Consider the following 20,123-nt stretch of genomic DNA (forward strand, 5'->3'; position numbering starts at 1 on the left):
AATCATTCCTTACAAATTTTGATGACATCTCATTATATTTACCTTTTGCTTTTAATAAAACCTGTAGGGTACTTTGCTCCCCATTTATCAACTAATTTAGCTTACAAATGTTTAATTTCTTTCTCCAATTCTGAAAATTGTTTAAGTTTTTTCCTAATATATGCCGAATATGAAATAATATTTTCTCTCATGGTAGCCTTAAATGCATCCCATAATGTTTGTATGGTAATTTCTTTTGAAGTATTAATTTGAAATGCTCGTAGGCACCTGGGCCAATCAGGCCTTAGGATTAGTGGGGATGGGTGGACCCGCTATGCCTAAGGCCTGATTGGTCCAGGCTTCTAGAGCCTGGGCCAATCAGGCCTTAGACTTAGCGGGGATGGACCGGGAAGGGGCGGGCCCATCTCATTTCGACGAGGCGGGCCTGTTTGTTGGACAGCAGCAAGACCCGTCCAGCCGGCCAACATTTAAAGGTTAGTTGGGGGAGGAGGTTAGTTGGGGGGCAGGCTATGGGAATCATTGGGGGGGAGGTCGTTAGCATGGGGGGTCCGGAGGGGGTCCGGCTTTCCGGCAGGAGGGGTTGGGCACCCTCCTGCCGGCGATTGGGAGTTTGGGGGGGTTCTGGCAGGAGGGGTATGACACCCTCCTGCCGGCGATCTACAGTTTCGGGGGGCTGGGGCGGCTTTATGGCAGGAGGGGTTCAGCACCCTCCTGCCGGCGATTGGGAGTTTGGTGGCGGAGTTCCGGCAGGAGGGGTTCAGCACCCTCCTGCCGGTGATCGGACAGGCGGCCGCGGCCACTATACTTATTGCGGCAGGGAGATCCCTTGCCGCGATAAGTATAACGGCCGTGTCTACTTACAATGTAGGCCAGCATTTTGCTGGCCTACATTTTAAGCGTCTCTTCCTCTACTAGGGAGACGCGTAGGGCCACCTAGATTCGCCTAAGGCCCTTAGACGAGCTTAGGCGTCTTGTGGGCCTCCCTAGGCTCCCGGAGGCGCCTTCAATATAGGCGGCCTGCCTGGGGAGCATTTTTTTAAAAAACGTGCATCCCGATTGGCTGATTAGACAGCTGTAGGACGCCTACAGCTGCCTAAAATCGGGACGGCACTTTGCAGAATCAGGGCCTCTCTGTGTATATGTAACAGATGACCAACAGCACAGGAACTCTGGTTATAAAAATCCAGCAAGATTTCAAAAACCTTCCCAAACCCTCCCATTCTCACCCTTTTCAACTGATTCTCATCCATTCCCAAACCCCCACTCACTCTCACTATTCTGATCCTCTTATCCCACTTCATACATTCATAGATCACCATACTCCCATGAACACAGACAGCAGGAGAGGGCTTCTATGTTAGGACCCCATTCTTCCTCAATTAAGAAATCAAATTATAAACAGTGTATGGCAAACACTATGTAACATGCTAGATATGGCAAAAAGCATTTCAAGACAATAAATGATAACAGAGACATATTAGTAAAGGAGCAAATAGAGCATCACAGTCAAAGTAAACTGGTGTCCATTTTCAATGGCTTTTCATCAAATGGTGGTGTTGTAGGCTCCAATGTATTAACAAAAGCTTGCATGGTTACTAGAAAGCCATATACATGCCAACACCCATTGTGAAACACTTTTAAAATAGAAGGATACATCAGCCTAAAACACACCTTTCTCTTATAAAGTTTACTACAAAGAGGTGTAAAGCCCCTGTGCTTTTCTTGTAACGCTAGGAAAAAATCTTGCAAAATACGGATTATAGACTCCTCATATTTCTTTTTTTTTTTAATTCTTTATTTTCATTTTATAGTATTGACATAATATTAGTCAAAACAAAGAAAATAATACAACTCCAGTTCAAACTTTAAAATGAGACCATAATCAATAAAGAAAATATACATTAGAAATACAAAAACAAAGCAAAAGTTTTCCTTTCTCATACGGCAAAAACATTAGACCAAATATAAATTTTTACTGGTTTGTATCATTAGACCTCAATTAAGAGGGGAGAAAGCTTTACAATGGCTGAAATCTTTATCAAATAATACAAAGAAAATAAAAGATGGTAGCAAGGAAGAACAAAAACCTTGTACTTGAGCTAGGTTGAGACTGAAATTCTCTCAAGAATTTTAAATTTGCTCTTTAGCAGAAATAAATTTTGTCAACTGCTGAGGTTCAAAGAAAATAAATCTATTCCCTTGATAGGTCATTACACATTTACAGGGGAATCTGAGTACAAACGTCGCACCTAACTGCAGAACCCTTGGTCTCAAAATAAGAAATTGTTTTCTTCTCTTTTGGGTCATTCGTGACACATCTGGATACATTCTCACTATTTTAGTCATAAATGGTACATCTTTAAACTTAAAAAACATTTTAAGCATCCATTCCCTGTCAGCATCAATAGCAAGTTGTACAAGTAGCGTAGCAGTTGCTGGTATCTCTTCACCTGACCTCTCCAGAAAATTTGTCAAATCCAAACTATCAGCAAACAAATTCTGCTAGTTTGTTTTTTGAGCAGATACTCTGGTTGGTAAATAATATATTTTAGTGAGAGGCGGATAGGAGGTTTCGGGAACTTTCAAAACTTCTTTCAAATACTTTTTAAATGTATCCTGCGCTGAGATAAGTGGTAATTTTGGAAAGTTAATAATCCGAAGATTACTTCTTCTAGTCATATTTTCCAACATTTCCACCTTAAAATTAAGATTTCCACTATCTCTTACCCAGACCGAAGCCTGGGACTCCACTGTTTTTATTCTAGTTTCATGTCCATCCACTTTATTTTCAACGCTGGATATCCTATTTTTCATTTCCAAATTTTCAGACACAACAGAGGTATAACGTGTGGTAAATTGCTGCATTTGGGTTCCCAAAGAGATTTGCAAACTAGATATTGTTTCCCAGATTGTCTCCATATTGAAAACCTTGGGCCTCTGCATTGGTATTAGTTCAGCACCCAGATCCTCTGATGAAAAAGTACCTGGAACTTCAGCAGGCGATGAAGTCAGTGTCAGGAAATCCTGAGGTAATTTCTGTTCCAACTCCTCCGAATGCTCTGATAGTTGATTTGGCTTCATCACTCCTCCTGCTGGGCCGACTCCCGATCTCAGCAGGTCTGGAGAGTGAACACCCCTGGACATTTCCTCCACCGTCGACTGGCCAAACGCCCCCGAACAACTCGGAGGACTTTGCTCTTCCATCGACTGGTCAAACGCCCCCGGGCGACTCGGAGGACTCCGCTCTTTCGGGGTTAGTGATGTTGCCTCGAGAGAGAGCTGTGACGCTTCAGCCGGCGTGTCTCTCCCAGCCGAGAAATCCTCCGGCTGTGTTGGCGTCCCTCGCTGAAGAAAAGTGTCCATTGGGCCCGAAGCTGCTGGCAAAGATTCATCGGGAAAAACCCGAATTTTAGATTTTCATTTCACCATTTCAAAGGTAAGAGCAGCCCGGGAACATCCGTGGCGTCTAACTCCAGCTACCCGCGGCCATCTTCCTTAAGCCACTCCCCCTCCCTCATATTTCAATAGATCTTTCTTGAGCCTATAAGCACAAACTAATTCAACTTTATGAATACAGTGGTACCTTGGATTACGAGCATAATCCGTTCCAGGAGCATGCTCGTAATCCAAAATGCTCGTATATCAAAGCAAGTTTCTCCATAGGAAGTAAGGGAAACTTGCTTTGATATGTCCCCACCCCAAACCTCCCCCCCCCCCCGAGGCCAGCAGCGCTGCTCCCCCCCCCCCCCCACGAGAACCGGCATTGCTCCCCCCGAAGGCCCCCCCCCGTGAACGGGCACTTTCCCCCTCGCGATCCGGCACCCCCCCGCTGCCATCATGCACACACACCCCCGCTGCCATCGGGCATCCCCCGCCGCCACCGGCACCCCCCCCCGCCACTTGAGATCCCCCAACCCTCTTCTTACTTCCAGTGTAGCCTCCGCATCGGCATCGCCGGCATCAGCATGTCCTGTGCCCGAAAATCTGCTTCCTGTGCCGGGCCTTGAGCATGCACACATGCTCAAGGCCCAGCACAGGAAGCAGATTTTCGGGCACAGAACATGCTGGTGCCGATGCGGAGGCTACATTGGAAGTAAGAAGATGGTTCGGGTGGGTTGGGGAATCTCAGGTGGCAGCGGGGGGGTGCCCGATGGCGGTGGGGGGGTGCCCGTTGGCGGCGGTGGGGGGTGCCGGATCATGGGGGGGAGGGTGCCGGTTCGCGGGGGGGGGGGCGCTCGTACAGCGAGGCAAACTCGGTTTACGAGGCACCAAATTTGCAAATGTTTTGCTCGTCTTGCAAAACACTCGCAAACCGGTGCACTCGTAAACCAAAGTACCACTGTATATTTATGTGCCTTGGATATCACCTCTCAGGGCCTGGCTTCTGATGACAATCTGTTGCCCAGCCGATGGGTCTGCTTTAAACACAAAAGCCCCACCCCAGAAGGCAGGGACAGCTCCACAGCTAACCACTGCTCCAAAATAACAAACAGTTTTGCTTCTGGAATGGATTCAGGCAGGCCAATAAACCAAAGATTACTCCTTTGAGCTTGAGTCTCTAAATCTTCTAGTTTTTCTGCCTGGTTGTGAAGCTGATCTTTAACAGAAACAAGGTCTGCCGTCTGCAGAGCTATCCTCAAGATTTGAGATCCACTGCTCAAGCACTTCCGTTCACTTAGATGTTTCTTCAATTAAAGATTCCATGTGGGTCATTTGTGTTGATATTTGTGCCAATCAAAGATCCAAAGCTTGTACAACTGCCAATTTGAGTTTGTTGATATGTTCCACTGACAATGAGGGAACCCAATCATCAGGCCCCTCAGACATTTTGTCTTTCAGTGTTTTACTTTTATCACAATCTTTTCTTATAGCTTTGAACCCCATATGCTCGATTCTTTTGCAAAAATACTTGTCCATATAAATTCAATGCAAAATCATCCACAAATTAGGGGTTCAGGAGCAATTACTGTTACCAATGCCGTTGAACAGAATAATGTGGTCCAGAACAGAGCTCAAACCCATTCAGCTTGCTCAGTACAACACATGATCCTCTTCCTTGTGAGGATTTATTGTGCTGCTCGTTACTGAAGATAGGACTTCACTGTTATTATACAACTAAAATGTGGACTGGACCTAACCTCATTTGGGTGACCGGTGTGAAAACTGAACATGCCAGGTGCCATATAAAGCAAAGATAGGACCTTCAGATAAAGAAAGAGAGTGGTCTGCTTATTCAAACTCTGTAATCCTAGCATGTGACACCCAAGAAGAAGTGCCTGAGTGGCTCACTGCTTACAGAATTTACTAAAGCAGTAAAATTATTCTATAGTAAATCCCTTTTACAAAAAAAAAAAAAAAAAAAGATTCCTTTTGGGTTGTGATACTTTATTCCAAAGATCATTTAACATTGTGGATATATGGATTCAAAATAAAAAGGAAGAATTATGCTATCAAATGTATGGAAACAATGTAGTTCAAGTTTGACTCTAGAACAAAAATGCTATCCTACCTCATGGAACATGGGCAAGTCTTTGTCTTTGGTCTTCTTTCCCTTTGTACTTCCATATTCATTGATCTATAAATATATAAGAATCATTCGATAAATAAAATATAATAAATAATTGTCATGAGGAAAGGATACTTGATGAACCTCTGGTCTGACCCAGCAGATGCACTGCTTATGTTCTTATGTTCTTAAACATCCACAATCATTTTGCACTTAGCTGTCATTAAACTAGATAGGAAACACCTGTGTTGTACAGCTGATCTGCTGTCTTTCTCTTACTGGTATTTTGAATCTCATACATTTGCACTTTTTCTATTAAAATCAATTTGGGTCAATATTCAGCTGTTGCCATTCAATGTTGACATTATACCTGGAAATTCAATGTCAGGCTATGTCTTGGCTTTGGCATTGAATTTCTGGATTTCCAAAGCCATCTACAACAAAGCTGGTTAAGTGCAATATTCAGCACTTAACTAGGATGCACTGCAAAAAGATAGGACTGGATTTCTATGCACTCCTATTTATGCAATTACTTTAGCTAGCTAACCCCCTCTTTTACAAAGCTGTGCTAGCGGCTGCAGCGCAGCAACAGCCCCGAAGCCCTTTAAATCTCTATAGGCTTCTGGGCCATTAACGCGCAGCAGCCACTAACGCGGCTTTGTAAAAGAGGGGGTAAGTATTGAATATTATGCACTTGACTGGTTGTGTTGAGTTCACCCCAGAACACCTCCAAAATAGAAGATTTTGAGATATGAACTAACCAGACATTTTCAGTAGCACTAACTGGTTAAATACCATTGAAAATGCTTGATTAGCCCCGAATCAGCAATTTAACCAGCCAGGAGCCATTTCTAGCCAGTTGAATTGCTGTGAATATTGACCTGCTTATTAACATTCACATTAAAAGAGAAAACCCAACATACCAGTTGAAGTATTCTTTCCCATGATATCACACTGAACAGTCTACGCAATGGAATCTCCACAGCAAGAGAGAGCGCTTTTGTATTGATTTCATCTTCTATTTGGCCTTCAACCACAAATATAACGCAGGCTTTCCACTGTTCCTGTTACAATTTTTAAAAGTGAAAAATATACTGTTTAAAATCTACGTAGAATAATCCAACTCTCCTGGTTTTCTACTGCTTCTCTGGGAAGTTCTGCTGAGTTCATTTTGTTGGGATGGGTGCGGGGGATTCTTAGGGGGTTGACATGACCTATTGCATAGAATGTGTTCTATTTTCATAGACTGTTTATAATTCTCTCTACATATGATTGTATGGTAGTATTGTATGGGGAGGGGATATAGAGGGGTCAATGTTATTGGATTCAAAACATACATTTCTTTTCTTGGTATTGCTTTGTTGGAATTGTTTAGTTTGTTAATAATAAAGATTTAAAATAAAATCTATGTAGAATATGCAGTATCTTAAAAAGCCCTTTGCAGCATTTACTTAAATCTTTATATCTGCTGCTTTCCCAAACCACACACCTTCACTATACATCATCTCTTCTTCTGTCCTTAAATAGAATTCAAACCTTCTGTCCTTAAACAGAACTCAAACCAAACTGACTTTTAATCAGCAAGTAACTGATTTTCATGTTTTTGCTTTCTTAGAGACCTTATGGAACATACTGTATATACAATTTTTAAAAACTCTTTGGAGAAAGTTAGGTTTTTAAATTTGCTTTATGTATCCATTGTTGGCTTTTGCTCTATGCAACCACAAGGTGCCACTATCATACTATAAAATAACATATCAACTATTACTAAGACTGAGATCTAGATGAACTAGTCAGTGATCATCTAACGAACATGATAGTGGTGGAGAGGAGGGAAGGAAAAATGTTACACTGGGAGGGAGGAGAGATGACTCAAAAAAGGGAGAGATGTCAGATTCCGAAGAAAGGTAACAGGAGGAGGGAAGAGAGAGATGCTAGACCACGGAATATAAGGGAAGAAGGGGAGAGATATATGATAAACTGCAGGAAGGAGAGATGCCAGACCACGTAGAGGAGAGAAGTTTACATGGCATTTCAATATTAATGAGCTTATTTGCATGGTTTTCTACACGATCACTCATTCTCTGATCCAACCATGCAACACCGAGGCCCCAAATGTAACTGTAACACTGAAGCCCCAAATATGGCATCAGACTGAGCCACCACATCCACTCACCGCGCTACAAATTTTGGCAGGATTAATCGTGCGAGACTGCCCACAATGCTGTAACACTCTTGGTCCAGTGAGCTATGATAGAAAATGATGGCTGCTTACCACAGGCAATGTAAGTCAAGGAAATGGCCATGTGGATCTATTGGGCAATAGAGGCCTTAGATGCCATCCTGCCCCACCTGGACTGGCTAGTCAGGACAAACAGATGGTCAGAGAGACGGAAGGCCCAAAGAAAAACCTATAATTTGCCAAAATGTATATTTCAGAAACGAAGAAAACAATTGGCAACAAAGTTTCAATCCCAGAGGGAACACCAGTGTCTAAATCCAATAGTAACACTGTATATAGACTTCAGTACAGGTATACCAAAATGTATTATTTTTGGTTTCTTTACCCCTGGCAGGCAACTCATAGTTGACTGGCAGCAGATGCAAGTCATTGGTCTTCTCTAAGTAGTAAAACAAAACTCTGTGCAGATCCTTCTTTATCGACCCTGTGGAATGAAAAGTAGGCAGATGAACTTCCTGGTTTTCATGAAATTCTGAAACTACTTTCGGAAGAAAGGAAGGAACAATACAGAGGGAAACTCCCACCTCCTTAATCCAAAGAAAGGTTTCCCTACAAGAGAAGGCCTAAAGCTCCAAAATACGTTGTGCTGAGACAATTGTCACAAAGAATATTTTTTCAAGTTTTCAAGTTTATTTATTCATTTGATGAATCGCCTATTAAAATTGCTAGGCGATGTACAAAATCCAAGTAGAGAATAATACAAAGAAACTAACATTTTAACAATATAATTACATAGCATACAGACATGAAGCGGGAAGGAAAAGATAAAAGTTACAATCTTAAATTTGGTAGAAAAAGGAAAAAACAAAAGGTAAGGGGTTATTAATCCAAAGCACAGTTAGAGAAATCCCTAAAGCATATAAAAATTTCAGATATTAAAAGCGTCATTAAATAGATAAGTTTTTAAAAATTTTTTAAATGTTGCGATATCGTTTTCAGTTCTAATATATTGAGGAAGGGCGTTCCACCATTGTGGTCCCATCACTGTGAACATATCTGATCTCCTTGTACCTATGATTTTCAAAGAGGGTACTGCAAGCAGGTTTTGACCAGATGATCGAAGTGGACGTTGAGTACTGTGTGGGATTAGAGATCTAGAAATAAATTGTGGTTCATTAGATGCTAATGTTTTGAAAATAAGTAACATTATTTTGAAAATAATCCTATGGCTGATTGGCAGCCAGTGGGCGTATTTTAGTAATGGAGAAACATGGTCATATTTTTTCGCGTTATATATATATTTTTTTTATTTCAAATATATTTATTGATTTTCAGTAACAAAAAACAGAGTTGTATAAACCGTATTTTGTATTATTTGCAGTCTCCTTTTTTCTTTCTGAGTGATATTAAGGAGACTATAAGGTCCAGAATAGATGCCTCCTTCAGTGGTTCAAAAAGAGGTTCAGCAAGTCCCTTCGGGACAATATTGAGGTTTCAGGTAGGAAAAGGCTGTTGTAGGGGAAGGTGCAAATGAAGTGCCCCCTGAGAAACCTGGTTACATCAGGATGAGCCATAAGCAAAGAAGAACCGTTGTGCACTCAGAAACAGGAAAGGCCTGCCACCTGTACCTTGAAAGAAGCTACCACTAGTCCCTTGTCTAAACCGGTCTGCAGGAAGGGTAGGACCACCAGAATGGGAGCCCACAACAGCTCCACCTGGTTTCTGGCACAAAATTACAGGAAAGCTTTCCAAGCCTTGGTGTAAGCCAGAGGGAAGGACAAATGCCTGTATCTTGGCGTAATATACAGACCCCCCAAAAAAACAGGATGACCTAGATATGGAATTAATCGGAGATATAGAGAATATCACCTTGCGTGGGGACACAGTATTGTTAGGTGACTTCAACATGCCTGATGTGGATTGGCTGCTACAAACCTCCCCAACCCCAAGAAAACCAACTGACAAGGGGGAGAGACAAGAAGAAACCTCAATCTAAATTAATCAGCAAATTACACATAGTGTGAAACAGGAGAACCCTCAGTAACACAGCCGCCCACTAAGGGAAAGGCTGTCACCGGCTGACACTCAGAAAGAGTGTAAACTGTGAAACATCCCCGGGTTCTTCCTGTAGGTGAGAATAAATCAAGTGCACCCCCAAAAAGTGCTACGTGTGAAAAAAGATTCTAGAAATCAAAAAAACACACTATAAGGTTAAGAAATTCTTGTCTCTACTCCTTGCCAGGGGGGCCAAACAAGGAAGGAAAGTGTCCAAATCTGTCCAAATCAGAACCAAGCCAGTCAATGAATGGAAGTACTTAGCTTCTTTAGACTGTAGAACAGCCAGCCGATGTGTGACATCATCCGTCCAACGGGACTCCGTTTCGGGGGTGCACACCCCCTTCCTCAGGAACAACTGGACTGTAATAAGACTGGTGATTCCTCCGGCGTAGCTTGGAAAGTAAGGCAGAAAATGGCACCTCATGTGGATTGGGACACGCTTTCCTCTGCTTCCGGCAGCAGCAGGAGGCTATTAAACTCTATGAAGGGAGCAAGACTCAGGCAACTGTGCTGGAACCAACAAGGGATCAGGCAATACTGGACCTGATACTTACCAATGGAGAAAGTGTCACAGAGGTCTCGGTGGGCGACACATTGGCCTCCAGTGACCACAACATGGTATGGTTCAATCTCAGGAAAGGTTTCACTAAATCTACCACACTGACCAAGGTCCTCAAATTCAAGGACACAAACTTCAAAGAAATGGGAGACTTCGTTCACCAGGTGCTACAAAGCCAAACAGAAACCGATAACGTGGAAGAAATGTGGTCAACTTTGAAAGCCACCATACAGGAAGCAACAAACCACTATGTTAAATCAGTAAGTAAACGGCAAAGGAACAATAAGCCACAGTGGTTCTCTGCGGAGATTTCGGACCTCATCAAGGAGAAGAAAAAAGCATTCATCTCTTACAAACAATCAGGGAAACAGGACTCTAGGGAAGTCTATCTGGCCAAGTCAAAAGCCGTCAAAACAGCAGTTAGGGAGGCCAAATTCCGCATGGAGGAGTCTCTAGCAAAGAACATCCAGAAAGGAGATAAATCCTTCTTCAGGTATATCAGTGACAGAAATAAGAACTCAGGCGGGATAGTACGTCTTAGGAAACCAGACGGAGACTATGTAGAAGCGGACTCGGAAAAAGCCCAACTGTTAAATGAATACTTCTGCTCAGTCTTCACCCGCGAGGCGCCAGGACTCGGCCCTCAGCTACAGACAAGGGTTGACGCAGATGACCCGTTTAGTAATTTCGAGTTTACACCCAGGGGTGTCTACTGCGAGCTGTCAAAGCTTAAGGTTAACAAGACAATGGGGCCTGACAACCTACACCCCAGGGTGCTCAGGGAGTTGTGTGATGTCTTGGCGGAACCGCTATCCGCGCTCTTCAATCTCTCCCTTAGTACGGGTAACGTCCCGTTGGACTGGAAGACGGCTAACGTCATTCCACTCCACAAGAAAGGCTCCAAAATGGAGACAGCAAACTACAGACCGGTGAGTCTCACATCAATAGTGTGCAAACTAATGGAAACTCTAATCAAATGCCAATTGGATACGATCCTGAACGAGGAGAATCTACGGGATCCCCATCAACATGTATTTACTAATGGGAGATCCTGCCAATCCAACCTGATCAGCTTCTTTGACTGGGTGACGAGGAAGCTGGATGTTGGGGAGTCCCTGGACATCGTATACCTGGACTTCAGTAAAGCATTCGATAGCGTACCACACCGCAGGTTGCTGACCAAGATGAGTTCTATAGGATTGGGCGACACATTGACAAAATGGGTTGGGAACTGGCTTGGAGGTAGGCTTCAGAGGGTAGTGGTGAACGGCACCCCCTCCGAAATGACGGAGGTAATCAGTGGAGTGCCGCAGGGCTCGGTCCTGGGCCTGATCCTGTTCAACATCTTTATAAGAGACTTAGCAGAAGGGCTGTGAGGTAAAATAACATTATTCGCCGATGACGCCAAACTAAGCAATCTTTTGGGCAAAAGCACAACAGACATAAATTCAATGTCCGACAACATGACGCACGACCTACTCCTACTGGAGCGCTGGTCTAGGTCCTGGCAACTCAGCTTCAATGCCAAAAAATGCAAAGTCATGCACCTGGGCAGCCAAAATCCATGCAAGACTTACACCCTTAACGGCGAGATCCTAACTAGAGGTCTGCACGGGAACGGGGATCGCGGGGATCCCGCGGGTCCCGCGGGGATCCCGCGGGTTCCCCCCCTGGCCCACGGGACTCCCACGGGGACGCCCCCTGGCCCACGGGACTCCCACGGGGATGCCCCCCTGACCCACGGGACTCCCACGGGGACGCCCCCTTGCCCACGGGACTCCCACGGGGATGAAAACAACCTACCTAAATTCTGGCGATGCAAGTCTGGCGTCGCGTCGGGAAATAGCCATGTTGAGCAGTGAGCTCAGCACGTACACAGATGAAAGCCTTGCTTGCTGATTGGTCCGGCGGCCCCGCCCCACCGTGCCGCCGGACCAATCAGCAAGCAAGGCTTTCATCTGTGTACGTGCTGAGCTCACTGCTCAACATGGCTATTTCCCGACGCGGGCATTAGGCTGTTTTTTGTCATTTCGGGTGGGGGATGGCAGCGGCAGCAGCAGCCTGAAAAAGAAATCATCCTGGCCGGGTTCGGTGTCATGCTCCGGAGCTTCTACAGCCTTCCTATCTCCCTCTCCCTTCTACCTGCGGCTCTCTTCGGCAACTTAGCAGCAACGATCGACACAAGCTTCTGGCGTCGGGGCCTACCCTCTGCGAGTCCCGCTTGTTTCAACTTCCTTTTTCCACAAAGGTGGGACTCGTAGAGGGAAGGCCTCGATGTCGGCAGCTTGTCTTGATCACCGCTGCTGACGAGTTGCTTAAGAGAGCCGCGGAGCAGGGGGGTGTTGCCAGGTGCAGGTAGAAGGGAGAGGGCCAGATGCAGGACTCGTGGGTGAGGGAGGAGAAGAGAGAGGGGAGAGAAACAAAAGGAAATATTTCATACTGGGCTGGGCCGGAGTGGAGAGAGGGTGGAAAGATTCTGGCTACAGGGTGCATTAACAAAGGAAAAAGGGGGAAAGCTGAAAATGGAGATAGTGACACAAAGAAGAGAAAGGGTAAGCAGGACCTTCTGAATAAGGATAGAGATACAGAGGGGACATGAAGAGGAGGTGAAATAGAGACATAGAAGTAATGCTGAAAAAGTGTGTGTGGGGGGGGGAGATAAAGACATTGAAAGGGCAAATGGTGAATATGGGGTAAAGACAAGGACAGAGACAAATGAAGATTCTGAAAAAGTGGTGAGATAGGGATATAGGTGAGATGGACACAAAGAAGGGTGATGCTGGAAAATAGGTGGAATGGTAATTCTGACAGACACAGAAGGGAAATGCTGGATCAAGGAGAGATGGGGCTCAGGCTGGATGGAATGAGGAGAAATGCCTTGTTGGCCCGGAACTTCCTCTCCTACGTCAGAATTGACGTCAGGGAGCGGAATGCTGGTCAGCGCGACGCTTCTGCAGGGAAAGCTTGGGACAGCGGTGGCTTGGGGACTATTCCCCGATGGCGGTGGCAGCAAACCGAGTGGCTTGGGGGAGGGCACGGAGAAAGAAAGAAAGGGGGCAGACAGAGAGACAGAAAGAAGGGGGAACAGGGAGACAGAAAGAAAAAGTTGGGGGAGAGAATGAGGTCTGGAGGAGAGGAAACATACAGGAGGCTGAAAGAAAGGAAGAAAGATTGGATGCACAGTCAGAAGAAGAAAGTGCAACCAGAGACTCATGAAATCACCAAACAGCAAAGGTAGGAAAAATGATTTTATTTTCAATTTAGTGATCAAAATGTGTCTGTTTTGAGAATTTATATCTGCTGTCTATATTTTGCACTATGGCTCCCTTTTACTAAACCGCAATATTGTTTTTTAGCGCAGGGAGCCTATGAGCATTGAGAGCAGCGCGAGGCATTCAGCGTAACTCCCTGTGCTAAAACCTACTATTGTGGTTTAGTAAAAAGGGAGGGGGTGTATTTGTCTATTTTTGTATTTTGTTACCGAGGTGACATTGCATAGAGTCATCTGCCTTGGGAAATGTATATGGCAGATATCTTTGTTTTGTGTTCAAAAGAAAAGGAAATGCATTTCTGGTTTTATTTCTACAGTGTTGAAGTACTTGTTGGCCCTTGCTGTGACTGGTGGGGATCCCCAAGCACCGCCAGCAGAGGACCTCCTCTAGAGATGGTCAGAACTCCCCTCCACCAAGCGCAGCAGTCGCTGGCAGCATCCATGAGCCACTGAGGTGCCAGCATCTGTGACTCAGGGACGCTACTGCTGCCTGCCAAGCTTGGCAAAAGGGACCCCAGGCCAACTGCAAAGGAAGTCCTCAGCTGACAGTTTGTGGGTTCTCATCAGCTGAGTATTTATATTTTATATTTACATTAGAGGTTCTGGTAGAAACCCATTTACAAAGTATGTATTCTTCCCAATTAATATTTCCAAATTAATAGTCTCTTTGCTTATTTGTAAATGGGTCTCTACCAGAGCCTTTAATTCAGTAGCATAATTAAATAAAATAACTATTTCTGAAGTTTATAGGGAAGAATGGTGACGGAGGGGATTCCTCGCGGGGACGGGTGGGGACGGAGGGGATTCCTCGCGGGGACGGGTGGGGACGGAGGGGATTCCTCGCGGGGACGGGTGGGGACGGAGGGATTCCTCACGGGGACGGGTGGGGACGGAGGGATTCCTCACGGGGACGGGTGGGGATGGGTGGGATTTTGGCGGGGACGGGTGGGGACGGGTGGGATTTCTGTCCCCGCGCAACTCTCTAATCCTAACAAGAACTGAAGCAGAACGAGACTTAGGTGTGTTCGTCAGTGAGAACATGAAGACTGCCAATCAAGTGGAGCAAGCTTCATCCAAGGCAAGGCAAATCATAGGTTGCATAAGCAGGAGTTTCGTCAGCCGTAAGCCTGAAGTCGTTATGCCATTGTATAGATCCATGGTGAGGCCCCACCTGGAATACTGTGTGCAATTCTGGAGGCTGCATTACCGTAAGGATGTGCTGAGACTGGAGTTGGTCCAGAGAATGGCCACCCGGATGGTCTCGGGACTCAAGGATCTCCCGTATGGGGAACGGCTGGATAAGTTGCAGCTGTACTCACTCGAGGAATGCAGAGAGGGGTGACATGATCAAGACATTCAAGTATCTCACGGGCCGCATCGAGGTGGAAGAAGATATCTTCTTTTTCAAGGGTCCCGCAGCAACAAGGGGGCATCTGTGGAAAATCAGGGGTGGGGAACTGCACGGGGACACCAGGAAATTCTTTTTCACTGAAGACTATTCCACTTCAGGTTATTGAGGCCAGCAGCGTGCCTGATTTTAAGGCCAAATGGGATAGACACGTGGGATCTATTCACAGAGAAAGGTAGGGGAGGGTCATTGGGGTGGCAGACTAGATGGGTCGTGGCCCTTATCTGCCGTCTATTTCTATGTTTCTATAGTAGATGGCTTCTTGGACTTCAAAAGAGTGACAATGACCACATCAGAGTAGCCTCTTTGAGTTTAGGCCTTACACTCGAGAGCCATGCCGTAAGACCAAAGCACTGTGAATTCTCCATAGGAACCAGCTTCTGAGAGAGAAGACTGCAATGACACGGGAGCTTGAGCTTCTTGTCTCGCTGAAGACACATCAGATCCGCACACCATGGGTGGCGAGGCCAGTCCAGTGCCATTAGTATCACCAGGCCCGGATGAGTCACAATCCTGCAAACAACCTGACCCACCATGGGCCAGGGTAGAAAGGCATAAAGGAGCTCCCGGGTTGGCCAAGACTGAACTAACACATTGAGACCTAAGCTTCCAGGTCCTTTTCTTCGAATGAAAAAGCGCTCGACTTTGCAGTTGGCTGAAGCCATCAAGTCCATTGCAGGCCTGCCCTATAACTTACAATGAGGTGAAATGCTCTCTGTGAGAGCGACCTCTCTCCCAGGTCCAGGATTTGGCGACTGAGAAAGTCCACTTATATATTGGCTATGCTAACCACATGTTACATAAGTTACATAAGAACCGCCATCTCCGGATCAGACCTTTGGTCCATCAAGTCTGGTGATCCGCACACGTGAAGGCCCAGCCAGATGTACATCTGGCGTAATTTTAGTCACCCATATCCCTCTATGCCTCTCGTAAGGAGATGTGCATCTAGTTTGCTTTTAAATCCTAGGACGGTGGATTCCGCAATAACCTCCTCTGGGAGAGCATTCCAGGTGTCCACCACTCGCTGCGTGAAGCAGAACTTCCTGATATTTGTCCTGGACTTGTCCCTCCCCAGCTTCAGTCCGTGTCCTCTTGTCCGTGTCACATTGGACATTGTAAATAACTTATTTTCCTGCTCTATTTTGTCGATTCCTTTCAGTATTTTGAGTCTCGATCATATCCCCTCACAGTCTCCTCTTCCCAAGGGAGAACAATCCCAGTCTCCTAAGTCGTTCCTCGTATTCCAAGTTCTCTATACCTTTTACCAGCTTCGTTGCTCGTTTCTGCACCCTCTCCAGCAGTTTTATATCCTTCTTTAGGTTCGGAGACCAATGTTGGACACAGTATTCCAAGTATGGTCTTACCATTGCTCTATAAAGCGGCATTATAACCCTCTCCGATCTACTCGTGATTCCCTTTTTTATCATGCCTAACATTCTATTTGCTTTCTTTGCCGCTGCCGCACATTCTGCTGACGGTTTCAGGATCCTGTCTATCAGTACACCCAGGTCCTTTTCTTGTTCGTTCCTACCCAGAGTTGCACCTGACATTTTATACTCGTGTTCCTTGTTCTTTCTGCCTAAATTCTTTACTTTGCACTTTTCCACATTAAACTTCATCTGCCATTTCTCTGCCCATTTCTCTAAATGACACAAATCACTCTGGAGTTCCTCGCTATCCTTCTGCGATCTTATTGCCTGGCATAGCTTTGTGTCTTCTGCAAACTTGATGATCTCACTGGATGTTCCTTCTTCTAGGTCATTGATGAAAATATTAAATAAGATGGGCCCTGGGGCACACCGCTAGTCACTTTCTCCCAGTCTGAGAACTTCCCTTTTATGCCCACTCTCTGCTTTCTGTTCTCCAGCCATTTGTCTACCCATCTTAGTATATCTCCCTATATTCCATGGCTTTGTAGTTTCCTGAGAAGTCTTTCATGTGGAACCTTGTCAAACGCTTTCTGGAGGTCCAAGTATATTATGTCCACCGGTTCTCCACTATCAATTTGAAAGAGCCAGAAGCTGGACTTCTGCCCACCAGAAAAGCATTTGAGCCTCCTGAGGTACGGGAGCACTTCTGGTGCCCTTTGATGATTCACGTACACCAGAGCTGTGGCATTGTCAGAAAACACCCATACTGCTATAGTGTTTTGTAGAACCCTTAGCGCCAACCAAATGGCTCTGAGTTTGAGATGGTTGATTGACCAGCGCCTCTGATGGACTGACCACTGGTCTTGCATGGAATGATCCTCGTAATGAGTCCCCCAGCCCAAGACTCTTGCATCTGTTGTAAGAGTAATCCACTCTGTGATTCTTTTTGAGAGCAGCTCCCCAAATCCACCAGCACAGACTGTTCCGCGCTGGTTCTGTCCAGGGAAGAGGCATCTAAAGGGAATGATGCTGCGGGAACCACTAGGACAGGAAGAACTGCTGTAGTGGTAGCATATGCGCCCGGGTCCAGGGCACCACCTCCAGGGAGACCACCATGGATCTCAAGACTTGCAGTGGGAATCGGAATCGCCAAAAGAGCCACGATTTGTTTCTGGAGCTTCTGTTTGTGTGGCTTGGGAAGAAAAAAACAGCCTTGGAGTGTGTCAAACTGAACTCCAAGATAGTCCAATGTCTGAGATGGAGGAAAAAGAGGAGGAGCTGAAAAGCTGTGATTTACTTCTTCTGCAGGGTGCTATATGAGAGGATAACCCTACTGTTCAGCATACCATTCCTATTGCACTGGAAATGAATTGCTATGGTTGTACCTAAGCCAATATAGTTGCTCAAGCTCACAAGTTACAGGGAGAAGCAGCATTTGAATTCTAGATTCCCTAGTTCTCACCCCATTGCTCTAGCCACTAAGCTGGTCTTTACTTTGCAACCACTGATCCCAGGGAGACAGTTCTTCCCAGCACATCACATCGCCTGCCATGCTGTTAGCCTAGTGCTGCTGGTGTAGGTAGTGGAGAAAGGATCCCATTTGACTATTCAGAGTGAGGGCGGGGTCAAGACATGGTTTGTTTGGTTGTTATTGGGTTGGTTTGTTTTTTTAGCACTATGGTAGTGCCTCTTTTAAACAATGATGCTCCCATCATTTTATCAGGGATATTTTTCCCACCCACCCCCCAATCACTGATTCCTAGTGCCCTCCTTTCAGCCCCGGCCAAAGGGAGACTCTTCGGGCTCCAGTTAATCAATGGCCCCGAGAAAGCTCCAAAACTTCAGGTACATCATTCGTCTGGGGAGGCTCCACTCCAGCATATTATGGGGGGTCACTGCAAAAGCCCTTTCCAGCACATCAGTGACTCTGGTTCGTGCCTCTTACCTCGTCCAAAGAAGCAGCAATAAGTCCTTGTTCCCAGGCTTTCGGAACAGCAGCGGGAATGGAAGAGGAGCTTCTCACTTTCTTGGGTGCCATGACTTGCAAGAACCACTTACGGAGAAGGATGGGGACCGTGTGGCCCGAAAAACACTCCCTTCCCACTTTGGCTAAGGAGCGGGGGTGTGGCTCGCGGCGCCGCCGGTGGGATAGCTCAACTGGTCTGTGGGTGCAGAATGATACCGAGATAGGAAAGTTGAAAACCACCGGAGACTCTGCGCTAAGCTAGGCCTGGAGACAGACGCCGCGCTCGGTTACCCAGGCAACGCCGACAATGCGACTGGAGATCGCACGTGACCCAAAAGGAGCGCCTCTCGCGTGCATTCTCTCGTACTTGTCTCAATCTCTGTGCTGTACTAGTATTGTTTTGCTTGCATTTTTTTTTACCGCCTCTTTTTTCTTTTCTTAGGGCATATTCTTTCATTGAACCGGCATTTCATCTTATCTCGTCCTTTTCTTTTCTAACACTTTAATATCTTTTCTTCCGTGATTGTCCTTCAAATCTGAGTAAAACGGTGTAGTAAGCCATATTAGTCTAACTCTAAAAGGTAATATAAATAAAACAAAGCTGAAAGAAGTAAGGTAATATATATATATATATATATTTTTTTTTTTTTTGGACAGCACAGCTGAAAATGTTATAACGCCTTTGTATCGGCTCCAAGGTGCGGTCGCACCTTGAATACTGTGCAATTTTGGTCACCGCACCTCAAAAATTCGATAAGTAGAGAAGGGCAATGAAAATTATAAAAGGGATGGGATGACTTCACTATGAGGAAAGGCTAATAAAGTGGAGAAGAGAAAGCTCAGGTGAGATATGATAGAGGTCTAGAAAATACTGAATGGAGTGGAGCAGGTAGATGTGAATCACTTGTATACTTTTTCCCAAAATACTAGAGGGCATGTATAAGGTGACCATAAACTGTCCTTTTTTAGATCCCCTGTCCCGTTGTCCCCACGCACAGCTTTGGAACGCCAAAATGTCCAGTTTTCAGGGACAGCGTCCCAAAGCTGTCTGTGGGGACAATGGAACAGGCGATTGCTTCCCCTCCCTCCAGAACCGAAGCCTGCACCCCCCCTGGACCGGCCCCCGCTGCTGCTGCCTACCGCCGCTTCAACACACACACACCCCGGTCTGCCGCCGCTGATGACCGCCGCAACTAAAGCGAAGTAAGGTCCAGGCGCCGGCCCACAAACATTCTTCCCGATGTCAATTCTGACATCGGAGAGAAACTTACTCTCTGACATCAGAATTGATGTCGGGAAGAAGGTTTGTGAGCCGTCACCTGGACCTTACTTTGCTTTAGTTGCGGCAGTTGGCAGTGGTGGCGGACCGGTGTGTGTGTGTTGAAGCGGCGGTAGGCAGCAGCAGCGGGGGCCGGTCCAGGGGGGGTGCAGGCTTCGGGGAGGGGGGGAGCAGGGATGGAGGTAGGTAGGCTGGCTAGCTTCGGGGGAGGGGTGGAACAAAGGCTGGAAGGCAGTGATGGGGACAGGAAGGAGCACTAAGGACATGGGAAGGAGGCACTTGGGGCACTAAGGACATGGGAAGGAGGCACAGGGGGCACTAAGGACATGGGAAGGAGGCACCGGGGGCACTAAGGACATAGGAAGGAGCACTGGGGGCACTAAGGACATGGGAAGGAGGCACTGGGGGCACTAAGGACATAGGGAGGGGCACTAAGGACATGGGAAGGAGGCACAGGGGGCACTAAGGACATAGGAAGGGGCACTAAGGACATGGGAAGGAGGCACTGGGGGCACTAAGGA

The 20,123-nt window shown here is 46.1% G+C and overlaps 1 protein-coding gene across 2 annotated transcripts in view; it reads right to left on the bottom strand.

Annotated features, from left to right (window-relative positions):
* Window positions 1-18,799, bottom strand: part of SPAG17 (sperm associated antigen 17) — a 742,651-nt gene extending 723,852 nt beyond the window's left edge. For both annotated transcript variants that reach the window (XM_033941513.1, XM_033941512.1), the window contains exons 1-3: window positions 18,303-18,799; window positions 6,430-6,570; window positions 5,510-5,575 (exon numbers count right to left, since the gene is read on the bottom strand). In XM_033941513.1, the coding sequence (XP_033797404.1) occupies window positions 5,510-5,575; window positions 6,430-6,570; window positions 18,303-18,395 (300 nt within the window). In that variant the 5' untranslated portion in view covers window positions 18,396-18,799. The remainder of the gene's footprint in view (window positions 1-5,509; window positions 5,576-6,429; window positions 6,571-18,302) is intronic.
* Window positions 18,800-20,123: the final 1,324 nt, after the last annotated feature.

This window comes from Geotrypetes seraphini, chromosome 4 (assembly GCF_902459505.1).
Source record: "Geotrypetes seraphini chromosome 4, aGeoSer1.1, whole genome shotgun sequence".
Classification (NCBI taxonomy): domain Eukaryota; kingdom Metazoa; phylum Chordata; class Amphibia; order Gymnophiona; family Dermophiidae; genus Geotrypetes; species Geotrypetes seraphini.